Genomic DNA, 15411 nt, shown 5'->3' with positions numbered 1-15411 from the left:
CTGAGAGTGATACGGTATGGGACATTATGTTATGATTGTCGTTTGTTTGATTGTTTGTTTGTTGGAATTAATGATCATTCATCCGTCCGACTGGACGTGTTAAAAAGGATGACAGAGTTGATCCACAAATCAAGCTCTCACTAAATCTCAGCACCTCACTCACTCACACAAAGGACCCCGTCTTCTACACTCACCCCGCCCCCTCGCTTTCTCATCCAACCACGTACTTGCCCATACTATACACATTCACTGACAATCAGAAAACACACAACATTATTATTATTATTATTGATCACCCCTTTACTAAAAACACCTACAAAATAAAACATACCACTGCTGCGGGCACCCCACCCCATGGGAGTCGTGCCCGTGGTGGTCATGGCCCCAAGGAGCTGTGGTGGGCATCCCTTATTTTCATTTCTGAATGGTGGCAACCCTATATGGGCCCCTCTCTCTCACACACGCACGCATGCACACACACGCACACACAACTGCATTAGTTTGCTCCAATTATTTTTCTAAGATCATTGTGAAATTTTGTTGTATTATTTAGAATTAATTTATATATCTTACTTAGGAGGTATTCTGATAAAAGGCTCCATCAAGTTGAGCCTAGGAACAATTTGAGTTTAAATGTTTAGAGGATACTGTGTGTAACCATCTTGTGTTCTTCCCCACTGATTATCATTGTAAGGGCATTTTGCATGACAAACACAGACTTGTCATTATCAAAACCCTTAATGTCATGGTAAGAAATATGAGTGGGCCTGTTTTATTTTAAAGATTGTGGAAGGTATGTTTTAGTCAATGAGACGTCTGCATTGGGCAGCCAATCGGACGTCTGTGTTTTTGTTTTTTAAGTCCTTTCACAATGATTTTAATAGGAGCCACCATTTTGTTTTGGGGCAGTTCTGGGGTTGGTCCCTTGTAGTGGGACAAACCTTTAAAAACTGTTAGTGGAAGTCCAGAGGTCATTGCATGTTCCAGACCCATTCAATTGTCTGGATTGTCTAATACAATAAAGGTTCTACAAGGTAACTTATTTCGTGTACTGTAAGTGTATTTTTTGGCTACTTTTGGTGTTCAGATTTCCATGACAGAGTCAGGTGCTGGGGCATTAGCTCATGGAGCAAGTGGGACTTGGGGTACATTTTTAACTTTAATGTTTCAGGTAGCCTGTAGCAATGCTTCATATAGTTATAGCTGCAGGATAGCACGCGCATGTGCACACACACACACACTGATAATTGAGGTTCAGAAACTCTCACACACACTTCAGTTTATTTATGCAAGATGTTAAAATCAGGGTGGAAGTGAAGCAGGGGTTGAAGTGAAGTGCCACCAGTGAAACAGTGACTGAATGAGGAAGCGACATCCTAACTGAAGGCCTGCCCTGATGAGAGGACAGAACCATTGCATTCTCAAATGAATTTTGACACTGGAAAATGTGTTCAAATGCAATGCAATTGACTGAGGCACTGTTTTGTTTATGAAATTGCCAACTGCAAAATATATTTTTAAAGTGCAAGATCAAAGTGCACACTGAATTGCCAATTGCAAAATGAATTGCCATTTGAAAAACGAGTCCAAAATACTTCCATAGCCTACAGCAGAATTTTGTATATTATTATAATAAAACTGTGTACAACCCAAGTTCCAAAAAAGTTGGGAAGCTGTGTAAAATGTAAATAAAACCAGAGTGCAATGATTTGCAAATCATGGAAAACTTATTTCATTAAAAATAGCACAAACACAACCGGTCAAATGGTGAAATTGTACTTTTTTTTGAAAAAAGATTATATATATGGAAAACATTAAGCAACCACTTCATTTTTTTTCTTGAATCATCAAACATTAATGGCATGTAGAAGATACTTTTATCCAATGTGACATACACATTGGATAAGAGCCTGGGGAGCAGTTAGGGACAAGGTGCCTTGCACTTCATCCATTCTTGCTGGTCCAGGGAATCAAACCAGCAACCTTTTGGTCACAAAGCTGCTTTTCTAACCATTAGGCCAAGGTTTCCCCAAATCAACATCTCTAAGTATGGTAGCCATTTCATTTCGGTGTCTGTGCTGGAATTTCAACACAAGCACACCTCATTTTACTTAATGAGGTACTGATTTGGTGATCACCAGAACCAAATCTTATTTAATGAGGAAAAGTATAAAAACCACTGCTGTGGTCATCACTATCTTCTTGCAATAGGACGTTTGGATGGCAAAAACAGTGCTAGTAGTACCTTAAATTTAATTGCAGCTCATAAGAACAAAGTCAAGCAGCAGACACTGGGAACAACAAAGTTACAGACTGGCAGAGGGTGAAAATGACTCTCCACTGACTGGGATGATCAACTCCTTTGAATGTCACTCAACAACCATAGGATGATATCAAGTGACTGACAACCCCAATTCCAAAAAAGTTGGGATGCTCTGCAAACTGGAAATAAAAACAGAATGCAACAAGTGTTGCCAGGCAAAACAAACCTTGCCCGGCAGCATTTGTTTTATATCTATATGTTGATAATGGTAATATTTCTCAATCATCAGCTGTCACGTTATAATCCTGTGAAAATCCATGACCTTGAGTTTGACATTTCAAAGTCATTCAAGGTCAAAGGTCATGGTGCCAAATGAAGGCCCATATGGGAGTTCCTATATGGTCGTAATAGTCAAGATTTGTCTATCGGCAACCGTTTGAGTCATCATGGAAAATATGCTATTTTGACCGAAAGGTTGACCTTTCCAGTGACCTTAACCTTCAGCTTGACCCGATAACCCCCAAAATTTAATCAGATAATCTACGGACCATTTGCCCACCTACCCTGAAAATTTGAAGTCAATCGGTGCAACCGTCTAGATGCTAGATTGTTAACAGACACACACAAATAAACAAACAAACTGATTACAATACCTTGCCCTGCTTACTCCATTGCAGGCAAGGTAATAATTTGCTAATAATGGAAATCCTATATTTCATTGAAAATAGTATAGAGACAACTTATCAAATGTTGAAACTGTGAAATTATTTATTTATTTTTAAATATATGGCCATTTTGAATTTGATGTCAGCAACATGTTTCAAAAAAGTTGGCACAGGAGCAACAACAAACTGAAAAAGTTTTGTAATGCGAGAAAAAAACTAATTTGGTTAATTGGCAACAGGTCAGTAACATGATTGGGTATAAAAGAGCATCCCAGAGAGGCTGAGTCTCTCAGAAGTAAAGATGGGGAGGGGTTCACCACTCTGTGAAAGACTGTGTAGGCAAACAGTGCAACAAATTTAAGAATAATGTTCCTCAATGTAAAATTGAAAAGATTTTGGGGATCACACCATCTATGGTACATATCATCATTAAAAGATTCAGAGAATCTGGAGAAATCTTTGTATGCAAGAGACATGGCTAAAAACTGACATTGGATGCCTGTGATCCTCAGGCGACAATGTATTAAAATCAGATGTGTCTGTAGTGGAAATCACTGTATGGATTCAGGAATATTTCAGAAAACCATCAGTGAAAACAGTTCATTACTGCATTCACAAATGGAAGTTAAAACATATATAAACAATATCCAGAAACACCACCACCTTCTATGCACCTGAGCTCTTTTACCATGGACTGAAGCAAAGTGAAAAATTGTCCTGAGCTTTGACAAATCAAAATGAGAAATTATTTTTAGAAATCATGTACACCATGCCCTCCAGGCTGAAGAAGAGAGGGACCATCTGGCTTGTTATCAGTGCACAGTTCAAAAGTCAGCATCTGTGATATGAGGGTGCATTACTCAACTCAAACTTTATTTTTAAAGCACTTTAAACAACCGAAGCTGACCAAAGTGCTGCACAGATCAGTAGAACAGTAATGAACTTGAAATAAAATAAAAATAAGGCAGACATAAAGTAAAAGTAATAAAATACTGAACTTAAAAAGGCCATAAAATACATACAAAAAATGTAATACAATAAAATACAAATATAAAATAAATATACAAATAAAATACAAAAAATAATGCATTAGTGCATATGACATAGGGTAGCTTGTACATCTGGGAAGGCATCATTAATGCTGAATGATATATACATATTTCAGAGCAATATGTTGCCTTCCAGACAAAATCTTTTTCAGGGAAGGTCTTCCTTCTTTCAGCAAGACAATGCCAAGCCACTTTCTGTGCATATTAAAACTGCATGGCTCTGGAGTAAATTAGGCCAGGTGCTAAACCGGCCTGCCTGCAGTCCAGACTTGTCTTCCATTTAAAGCATTTGGCACATTGTGAAGCACAAAATAGGACAAAAGAGACCCCAAACCGTTGAGCAACGGAGATTGTATATCAGGCAAGAATGGGACAACAGTTCTCTTTTCAAAACTTTAGCAACTGGTTTCCTTAGTTCCCAAACATGTACAGAGTATTGTTAAAAGTAGAGGTGACACAACATGGGTGAACATGCCCCTGTCCCAACTTTTTTGAAATGTGTTGCTGACATCAAATTCAAAATGAGCATATGTTTTTCAAAAAACAATAAAATTTCTCAGTTTCAACATTAGATATGTTGTCTTTGTACTGTTGTCAATGAATTGTAGGGTTTCAATTATTTGCAAATTATCGGATTCTGTTTTTATTTACAGTTCACACAGTATCCCAACATGCTCTGGTTTCCCCCTCAGTCCAAAGACATGCAGGTTAGATTAATTAGTGGCTCTAAATTGACCGTAGGTGTGAATGGTTGTTTGTCTCTGTGTGTCAGCCCTGTGGTGACCTGGTGACTTATCCAGGGTGTACTCTGCCTCTCACCAATAGTCAGCTGGGATAGTCTCCAGCTTGCTCACAACCCTGCAAAGGATAAGCGGTTACGGATAATGGATGGTTGGATGGACAGCATTCCAACTTCTTTGGAATTGAGGTTATACAAAAAGTATGGCAAATGGCAGCTGGGGCTAAATGCATGGTAAGGACAGTTCAAAACAGGCTCCTCCATGTGGGGTTGAAGTCATGCAAAGCTAGAAAAAAAGCCCTTCATCAATGAAAAGCAAAGTGAGCTAGGCTGAGGTTTGTGAAAGACCATAAGGATTGGAGAATAGAGGACTGAAGTAAGGTCTTCTTCTGTGATGAGTCCAATTTTCAGCTGTTCCCATAACCTGGTTTTCTAATGCTTACAGTGGTGCTTGAAAGTTTGTGAACCCTTCAGAATTTTTATACATTTCTGCATAAATATGACCTAAAACATCAGATTTTTTACACAAGTCCTAAAAGTAGATAAAGAGAACCCAGTTAAACAAATGAGACAAAAATATTAAGTTTGGTCACCATCATTTCCAGCCAGCATATTTCAACATCTATAAAAGCTCCATTTTGCATTAACAAATTTAACAATATCTAGAAAATAATTTTCAGGCTTCACTCCCCTTTTTCCTTTAGTATCTTTTAAAAACTGATCTCAGCAGCTATGTAAACATAGGAGTTCTTTTTATATATATATATATATATATATATATATATATATATATATATATATATATATATATATACACACACACACACACAGTGCTCAGCATAAATGAGTACACCCCCTTTTGAAAAGTAACATTTTCAACAATATCTCAATGAACACAAACAATTTCCAAATTGTTGACAAGACAAAGTTTAATATAACATCTGTTTAACTTATAACGTGAAAGTAAGGTTAATAATATAAACTTAGATTACACATTTTTTCAGTTTTACTCAAATTAGGGTGGTGCAAAAATGAGTACACCCCACAACAAAACCTACTACATCTAGTACTTTGTATGGCCTCCATGATTTTTAATGACAGCACCAAGTCTTCGAGGCATGGAATGAACAAGTTGGCGACATTTTGCAACATCAATCTTTTTCCATTCTTCAACAATGACCTCTTTTAGTGACTGGATGCTGGATGGAGAGTGATGCTCAACTTGTCTCTTCAGAATTCCCCATAGGTGTTCGATTGGGTTCAGATCAGGAGACATACTTGGCCACTGAATCACTTTCACCCTGTTCTTCTTCAGAAATCCAACAGTGGCCTTAGATGTGTGTTTAGTCATGTTGGAAAAGTGCACGACGACCAAGGGCATGGAGTGATGGTAGCATCTTCTCTTTCAGTACAGAGCAATACATCTGTGAATTCATGATGCCATCAATGAAATGCAGCTCCCCGACACCAGCAGCACTCATGCAGCCCTACATAAGGACACTGCCACCACCATGTTTCACTGTAGGCACCAGGCATTTTTCTTTGTATTCCTCACCTTTGCGATGCCATACAGTTTTGAAGCCATCAGTTGCAAAAACATTTATCTTGGTCTCATCACTCCAGAGTATAGAGTCCCAGTAGTCTTCATCTTTGTCAGCATGGGCCCTGGCAAACTCTAGGTGGGCTTTTTTGTGCCTGGGCTTTAGGAGAGGCTTCTGTCGTGGACGGCATCCACACATGCCATTCTTCTGCAGTGTACGCCGTATTGTGTCACGGGAAATAGTCACCCCAGTTTGGCTTTCTACTTCTTTAGATAACTGCAGTGAACTTGCATGCCGATTTTCTTCAACCCTTCTCATCAGAAGACGCTCCTGTCGAGGTGTTAACTTCTGTGGACGACCTGGATGTCTCTGTGAGATGGTTGCAGTTCCATCTTTCTTAAATTTTTGTAGCACTTTTGCTACAGTATTCTGACTGATAAGTAAAGCTTTGCTGATCTTCTTGTAGCCTTCACCTTTGTGGTGTAAAGAAATTATTTTCTTTGGGGAATTCTGAAGAGACAAGTTGAGCATTACTCTCCATCCAGCATCCAGTCACTAAAAGAGGTCATTGTTGAAGAATGGAAAAAGATTGACGTTGCAAAATGTTGCCGACTTGTTCATTCCATGCCTAGAAGACTTGGTGCTGTCATTAAAAATCATGGAGGCCATACAAAGTACTAGATGTAGTAGGTTTTGTTGTGGGGTGTACTCATTTTTGCACCACCCTAATTTGAGTAAAACTGAAAAAATGTGTAATCTAAGTTTATATTATTAACCTTACTTTCACGTTATAAGTTAAACAGATCTCATCTCATCTCATTATCTCTAGCCGCTTTATCCTTCTACAGGGTCGCAGGCAAGCTGGAGCCTATCCCAGCTGACTACGGGCGAAAGGCGGGGTACACCCTGGACAAGTCGCCAGGTCATCACAGGGCTGACACATAGACACGGACAACCATTCACACTCACATTCACACCTACGGTCAATTTAGAGTCACCAGTTAACCTAACCTGCATGTCTTTGGACTGTGGGGGAAACCGGAGCACCCGGAGGAAACCCACGCAGACACAGGGAGAACATGCAAACTCCACACAGAAAGACCCTCGCCGGCCCCGGGGCTCGAACCCAGGACCTTCTTGCTGTGAGGCGACAGCACTAACCACTACACCACCGTGCCGCCCAAGTTAAACAGATGTTATATTAAACTTTGTCTTGTCAACAATTTGGAAATTGTTTGTGTTCATTGAGATATTGTTGAAAATGTTACTTTTCAAAGGGGGTGTACTCATTTACGCTGAGCACTGTATATATATATATATATATATATATATATATATATATATATATATATATAAACACACACACACGGTGGTCCTTGAAAGTTTGTGAACTCTTTAGAATTTTCTATATTTCTGTATAAATATGACCTTTAAGTGTTTAGATGGAGCATTAATAGTGGGCAGATCCTGCAGTCGTGTGTCACGAGGGGATTTCAGTGGAGCATTGTCTGGGGAAGCTATCACAGAGCTGTCAACATCAGCACCACCTCATAGTGGCACAGAGAGAGAGGAGCGCCCCCCCCCCCCCCCCTTTGGGGGAAATTCCTTGAGGATCTCCCTTGAGAAGCAGACATGAGAAAAGACTCTGTGTCATGCTTTTGACCAAGTGAGAGTAGTCAATGGTCAAACTCTGCAGCCAAACACAGCACTCTCCTACCCATAGTTTGCAATAATCAATGATAGTGGTGCTTGTAAGTTTGTGAACCCTTTAGAACTTTCTATATTTCTGCATAAATATGACCTAAAACATCATCAGATTTTCACACAAGTCCTAAAAGTAGATAAAGAGAATCCAGTTAAACAAATGAGACAAAAATATTATACTTGCTCATTCATTTATTGAGGAAAATGAGCCAATATTACATATCTGTGAGTGGCAAAAGCATGTAAACCTTTCCTTTCAGTATCTGGTGTGACCCCCTTGTGCAGCAATAACTACAACTAAATGTTTCCGGTAACTGTTGATCAGTCCTGCACACCAGCTTGGAGGAATTTTAGCCCATTCCTCTGTACAGAACAGCTTCAACTCTGGGATGTTGGTGGGTTTCCTCACATGAACTGCTTGCTTCAGGTCCTTCCACAACATTTTGATTGAAATAAGGTCAGGACTTTGACTTGGCCATTCCAAAACATTAGCTTTATTCTTCTTTAACCATTCTTTGGTAGAATGACTTGTGTGCTTAGGGTCATTGTCTTGCTGCATGACCCACCTTCTCTTGAGATTCAGTTCATGGACAGATGTCCTGACATTTTCCTTTTAGAATTTGCTGGTATAATTCAGAATTCATTGTTCCATCAATGACGGCAAGCCACCCTGGCCCAGATGCAGCCAAACAGGCCCAAACCATGATACTACCACCACCATGTTTCACAGATGGAATAAGGTTCTTATGCTGGAATGCAGTGTTTTCCTTTCTCCAAACATAATGCTTCTCATGTCAACCAAAAAGTTCTATTTTGATCTTATCTGTCCACAAAACATTTGTCCAATAGCCTTCTGGCTTGTCCATGTGATCTTTAGTAATCTGCAGATGAGCAGCAATGTTCTTTTTGGAGAGCAGTGGCTTTCTCCTTGCAACCCTGCCATGCACGCCATTTGTTGTTCAGTGTTCTCCTGATAGTGGACTCATGAACATTAACATTAGCCACTGTGAGAGAGGCCTTCAGTTGCTTAGACGTTACCCTGGGGTCCTTTGTGACCTCATCGACTATTACACGCCTTGCTCTTGGAGTGATCTTTGTTGGTCGACCACTCCTGGGGAGGGTAACAATGGTCTTAAATTTCTTCCATTTGTACACAATTTGTCTGACTGTGGATTGGTGGAGTCCAAACTCTTTTGAGATGGTTTTGTAACCTTTTCCGGCCTGATGAGCATCAACAACGCTTTTTCTGAGGTCCTCATTAATCTCCTTTGTTCGTGCTATGATAAACTTTCACAAACGTGTTATGAAGATCAGACTTTGATAGATCCTTGTTCTTTAAATAAAACAGGGTGCCCACTCACACCTGACTGTCATCCTATTGATTGAAAACAGCTGATTCTAATTTCACCTTCAAATTAAGTGCTACACTGCAAAAAAATTGAATTTGAGGAGAAAATTCCTTAATACTAGTGAAATCATCTTGCTGCATGGACAGATAATTTTACTTGACAAGACATCTTGGAATAAGTTGGTTGCAATCTACAACTAGCTTTAATAATCTCAGAGTTGGTGTCTTGTATTCTTCTCATAGGAAATGCTAGATCGTTTCAACTATATTCAAGATATTCTAACTTAAGATATCATTTTTGCAGTGTAGAAGAATACAAGACACCAACTCTGAGATTATTAAAACTAGTTCAAGATTGTAACCAACTTATTCCAAGATGCCTTGTCAAGTAAAATTATCTGTCCATGCAGCAAGATAATTTCACTAGTATTTAGGAATTTTCTCCTCAATTTTTTTTTGTTTTTTTTGCATTCTAATCCTAGAGGTTCACATACTTTTGCCACTCACAGATATGTAATATTGGCTCATTTTCCTCAATAAATAAATGGCCAAGTATAAAATTTTTGTCTCATTTGTTTAACTGGGTTCTCTTTATCTACTTTTCGGACTTGTGTGAAAATCTGATGATGTTTTAGGTCATATTTATGCAGAAATATAGAAAATTCTGAAGGGTTCACAAACTTCCAAGCACCACTATAGACAAAGACCTGAAGAGGCCAACAAGCCAAAGTGTCTTACACCCATTGTGAAATTTGGTGGAGGATTGGTGATGATCTGGGGGTGCTTCAGCAAGGCTGAAATGGGGCAGATTTTTTGTTTGTGAAGAACACATGAATCAGAGCCATGTACAAGGTTATCCTGGAAGGAAACTTGCTTCCATCTGCTCTGACAATGATCCCTAACTCTGAGGATTGGATTTTCCAGCAGGGTAATGCTCCATTCCACACAGCAAAGTCAATCAAGGTGTGGATGGAAAACCACAAGATTAAGACCCTTTCATGGACAGACCAATCTCCAGACCTGAACCCCATTGAAAACCTCTGGAATATGATAAAGAGGAAGATGGATGGTCACAAGCCATCAAGCAAAGCTGAGCTGATTGAATTTTTGTGCCAGGAGGGGCATAAAGTCACCCAAGAGTAATGTGAAAGACTGGTGGAGCATGCCAAGACACATGAAAGCTGTGATTAAATGTCAGGGTTATTCCACCAAATGTTGATTTCTGGTTTAACTACTATGGATAATGGATGGATGGAGATTCTATCTATCTATCTATCTATCTATCTATCTATCTATCTATCTATCTATCTATCTATCTATCTATCTATCTATCTATCTATCTATCTATCTATCTATCTATCTATCTATCATTGCACAGGATAAGCAGTTATGGATAATGGAGATATATATCCATCTATCTATTATCCATAACCGCTTATCCTGTGCAATGTTGTGGGCAAGCTGGAGCCGATCCCAGCTGACTATGGGCGAGAGGTGGGGTACACAAGTTGCCAAAGCATCGCAGGGATTTTATATATATAAATTTGATGCCAGCAGCACGCTTCAAAAAAAGTCAGGACAGGAGCATGTTTCTCACTCTGTTGCATCATCTCTATTTTAACAACACTCTGTAAATGTTTGGGAACTGAAAAGACCAATTGCTGTAGTTTTGAAAGTGAAATGTTGTCCCATTTTTACCTGATATAAAATTTCAGTTGCTCAACAGTTCAGGGTCATGTTCTGAACTTCATTATGTGCCTAATGTTTTCAATGGGAGACAGGTCTGGAGTGCAGGCAGGCCAGTTTAGCTCCCAAATCCTTTTATTCTGGAGCCATGCAATGTTATCCATGCAGAACATGTTTTGGCACTGTCTTGCTCAAATAAGCAAGACCTTCCCCAAAAAAGATGCCATCTGGAAGGCAGCATGTTGCTCCAATACCTGGATATATCATTCAGCATTAATGGTCCCTACCTAGATGTGCAAGCTACCCATGCCATGTGCACTAATGCACCCCCATACCATCACAGATGTTGGCTTTTGAATTGTGTGCTGATGACAAGCCAGATGGTCCCTTTCCTCTTTAGCCCAGAGGATGCAGCATCCATGATTTCCAAAGAGAATTTCAAATTTTGATTTATCAGACCACAGGACAGTTTTCCATTTCACCTCAGTCCATCATAAATGAGCTTGGGCCCAGACAAGGTGGCAGTGTTTCTGGATATTATTTATATATGGTTTAAACTTGCATTTGTGGATGCAGTGATGAACAGTGTTCACAGACATTGGTTTTTGGAAGTGTTCCTGAGCCCATGCAGTGATTTCCACTACAGAATTATGTCTTTTCTTAATGCAGTGCTGCCTGATTATCACGGGCATCCAAGGTTGGTTTTTGGCCTTGTTCCTTGTGTACAGAGATTCTCTGAATCTTTTAATGATAACATGTACCATACATGATGGACTCTCCAAATTATTTTCAGTTTTCCACTGAGGAATGTTATTGTTAAATTGTTGCATTATTTGTCCATGCAGAGACTGGTGAACTGCTTCCCATCTTTACTTCGGAGAGACTTGATCTCTCTGGGATGCTCTTTTATATCCAATCATGTTAATGATCTGTTTCCAATTCATTTAATTCATTTTTTTCACATTACACAACTTTTCCTGTCTTTTGTTGCCTAGTCCCGACCTTTTTTTTTTTTTTTTTAACATGTTGCTGGCACTAAATTTAAAATGAGTATATGTTTCTAAAAAACAATAAGATTTCTCAGTTTCAACATTTAATATGGGCGGCACGGTGGTATAGTGGTTAGCGCTGTCGCCTCACAGCAAGAAGGTCTGGGTTCGAGCCCCATGGCCAGCGAGGGCCTTTCTGTGCGGAGTTTGCATGTTCTCCCCGTGTCCGCGTGGGTTTCCTCCGGGTGCTCCAGTTTCCCCCACAGTCCAAAGACATGCAGGTTAGGTTAACTGGTGACTCTAAATTGACCGTAGGTGTGAATGTGAGTGTGAATGGTTGTCTGTGTCTATGTGTCAGCCCTGTGATGACCTGGCGACTTGTCCAGGGTATACCCTGCCTTTCGCCCGTAGTCAGCTGGGATAGGCTCCAGCTTGCCTGTGACCCTGTAGAACAGGATAAAGTGGTTAATGAGATGAGAACATTTAATATGTTGTCTTTGTACTATTTTTAATGAAATCCAGGGTTTCCATAATTTTCAAATCATCACATTCTTTTTTTTTATTTACATATTACATAGCTACCCAACTTTTTTTGTAATTGGGGTTGTATTTACAATTAAAATCTTCCCAATACATCAGTAATGACATAACTTCTTACCTTGTTCAGGCTGCCACCAGCGGAACACAGTGTGAGGCATCTTTGCTTGAGAAGGCAGTTCAATGGTCACCATTTGTGGTTCTAGGAATGAACCAAATTCTAACTCGCACAATAATTCCCACTGCACCCCATTATTTGTGGAGTACTGGACAATCACTCCTGAAATATATTCCAAAGAAATATTGACTGGCAGGTCTTAAATGCTCTTTCATGAATGTATCTGGATGAACGTATTTAATCTGGGTCAGTAAAGCTGATATGTCAGCTACAGAAGATGCTAAACATAATACCTTCATTGTGTGAGTGAGGCCTGGTGCAGGCTGGGTCCATGTTCTTCCCACCAATCCGAATGTAGAATTGAACAAGTCTACAGGAAAGTGTCCCCACCAATATTGATCAAAAAAACAAGTACAATAATTCAGTTGCTGCTGCTGCTTATAACAGTACTAATTAACACATCAACAACTAATTAAAAGTAACATTAGGTATTAAACTACATGTGAGAAGTTGATTGTTGTAACACTAACCGAGTGCTGGTGGTGTCCAGCGGCATAGTGCGAGCCTCTCGTTTCCCAGAACTGCCAAAGTAAAGGGCCTTTCCCTTACTGATGGTACCACAACCATCCCCTATCTGAGCCCCCCTAATTCCTTGCCAGAGAGGACTTAACTTTCCTTCAAAGTCCTCAGCCAGCTCAGTGGGACTGGGTACAGAGGGCACACAGCTGCCTTGTTCCACTAATTAACAAAAGATACATTTGCCACTTTCTGTGTAACATGGAGCCAAAACAACTTTACATCACTTAAAATTGGTACCTGTCATCCCCATGTCACAGAAGCAGACTCCTGATATGCAGTCCCCATGACCCCCACAATAATTGGGGCAAGGATCAGAGATGTAGACACTGTCCAGGGCAAATGCAGGAGCATCCTGATGAACACTGCTTTCCTGGATCCAGCGAAACCGTATCCTACTAAAGTAGAGAGCGAGCAAAATCAAAATAGGGTCATATAAACTCCATATAAACACAAAAGTTAAACAAAATATTTACAAAAGGAGTGTGTGTGTGTGTGTGTGTGTGTGTGTGTGTGTGTGTGTGTGTGTGTGTGTGTGTGTGAGTGAGATATGGTCTGGTTGTCAATAGAGTTAGACACAAATGCTTCTTTACAATAGAAATCATGACACATGGCATCATACATTTCACTATTCCATTTTTAAAATTTATATTGAGCGGCACTGGAACAAAAGGATTTTTTTCCTTCAACAAAATCACAAAAATTATTTTTGCCCAAATTTCAATAAAAGAAATAAGTCTTATTCATGTATATACAGTCCGGTCCACAAGTGGTTGGACAGTGACACAATTTATGTATTACTCTGTACACCAGTACAATGGATTTAAAATGAAGCAGTCAAGATGTGATTGAAGTTTCAACTTTCAACTTTAATTCAAGTGGCTTAACAAAAATATTGCCTTGAACATTTAGGAATTACAGCCATTTTTACATTGTACCTTTATTTTCACAGGCTTAAACTAATTGGACAATTTAAGCCATTTCATTGTCAGATGTGGCCCGTTTCCTCATTATTTCATAGCAAGTTAAGGAGATAAAAGGTCTGGAGTTGACTCCAAGTTTGAATTTGCATTTCATTGCTGTTCATGGGAACTCTCACTGTGCAGTCCAAAGATGTGTCAGTGCAAGTGAAAGGAGGCCATCATTAGGCTGGGAGAGGAGAGAAAAAAAAACAGACCTATCAGAGACATAACAGAAACTTTAGGAGAGGCCAAATCAACAAATTGGTACATTCTTAAAAAGAAGGAATGAACTGGTGAGCTCAGCAACACCAAAAGTCCTGGAAGACCACAAAAGACATCTAAATTGGATGATCATAGAATTCTTTCCTTGGTGAAGAAAAACCTCTTCACAATATCTTGCCAAGTCAAGACCATGCTCAAGGAGCGAGATATATCATTGTCAAATTCTACAATCGAGAGACATATCAAGAGACTCATTCATGCATGTATGTATTTACATGCATGCATGTAAATACAGAGGGTTTACTTCAAGATGCATACCAGTAGTAACACTCGGCAACAGAAATGTCAGATTCAGCTTTGCTAGAAAATGTCTTTTAAAACAAAAACAGCCTTGCCCAGTTCTGGAAAAAGATTATTTGGACTGATGAAACCAAGATGAACTTGTACCAGAAGAGAAAAGTATGGAGAAGGAAAGGAGGAGCTTATGATCCAAAACATTTTGTGTCAAACATTGTGGAAGCAGTGTTATGGCAATGGCTAACAATGGAACTGATTCACTAGTGTTTATTGATGATGTGACTGTTGCTAGAAATAGAAGGATTATTTCTGAAGTGTCTAGAGAGATACTTTTTGCTCAGATTCAGTCAAATATGCTTCCTAGTACAACTGGATAATGACCCAAAACATACTGCAAAAGCAACCCAAGAGCTTCTTAAAGCAAAGAATTAGAATGTTCTTAAATGGCCTAGTCAGCCACCTGACCTCAACCCAAGTGAGTATGCATTTTACTTCCTAAAAACAAAATTGAATGCAGAAAGACCCACAAACATGCAACAACTGAAGGAGGCTGCAGTAAAGGCCTTGCAAAACATCTCAAGAAAGGAAACTGAGCATTTGGTGATGTCCATCTGTTCCAGACTTCAGGCAGTCATTTCAGGCAAAGAATTTGCATCCAAGTATTCAAAATCTTTATATTTTTAATTGTTAGTTTATCCAATTAGTTTATCCAATT

At 39.4% G+C, this 15411-nt stretch overlaps 1 protein-coding gene across 1 annotated transcript in view; it reads right to left on the bottom strand.

Annotated features, from left to right (window-relative positions):
* LOC132888311 (reelin-like) overlaps positions 1–15411 on the bottom strand; it is a 1389809-nt gene that overhangs the window by 375612 nt on the left and 998786 nt on the right. Inside the window, 4 exon segments of the mRNA XM_060924376.1 lie at positions 12643–12801; positions 12933–13009; positions 13170–13377; positions 13456–13613. Coding sequence (XP_060780359.1) covers positions 12643–12801; positions 12933–13009; positions 13170–13377; positions 13456–13613 — 602 coding nt within the window.

The sequence above is a fragment of the Neoarius graeffei genome, chromosome 6 (assembly GCF_027579695.1).
Source record: "Neoarius graeffei isolate fNeoGra1 chromosome 6, fNeoGra1.pri, whole genome shotgun sequence".
NCBI classification, from domain to species: Eukaryota; Metazoa; Chordata; class Actinopteri; order Siluriformes; family Ariidae; genus Neoarius; species Neoarius graeffei.
Note: the sequence above shows the minus strand (reverse complement) of the source record. Positions and strands in the feature narration are given on the sequence as shown.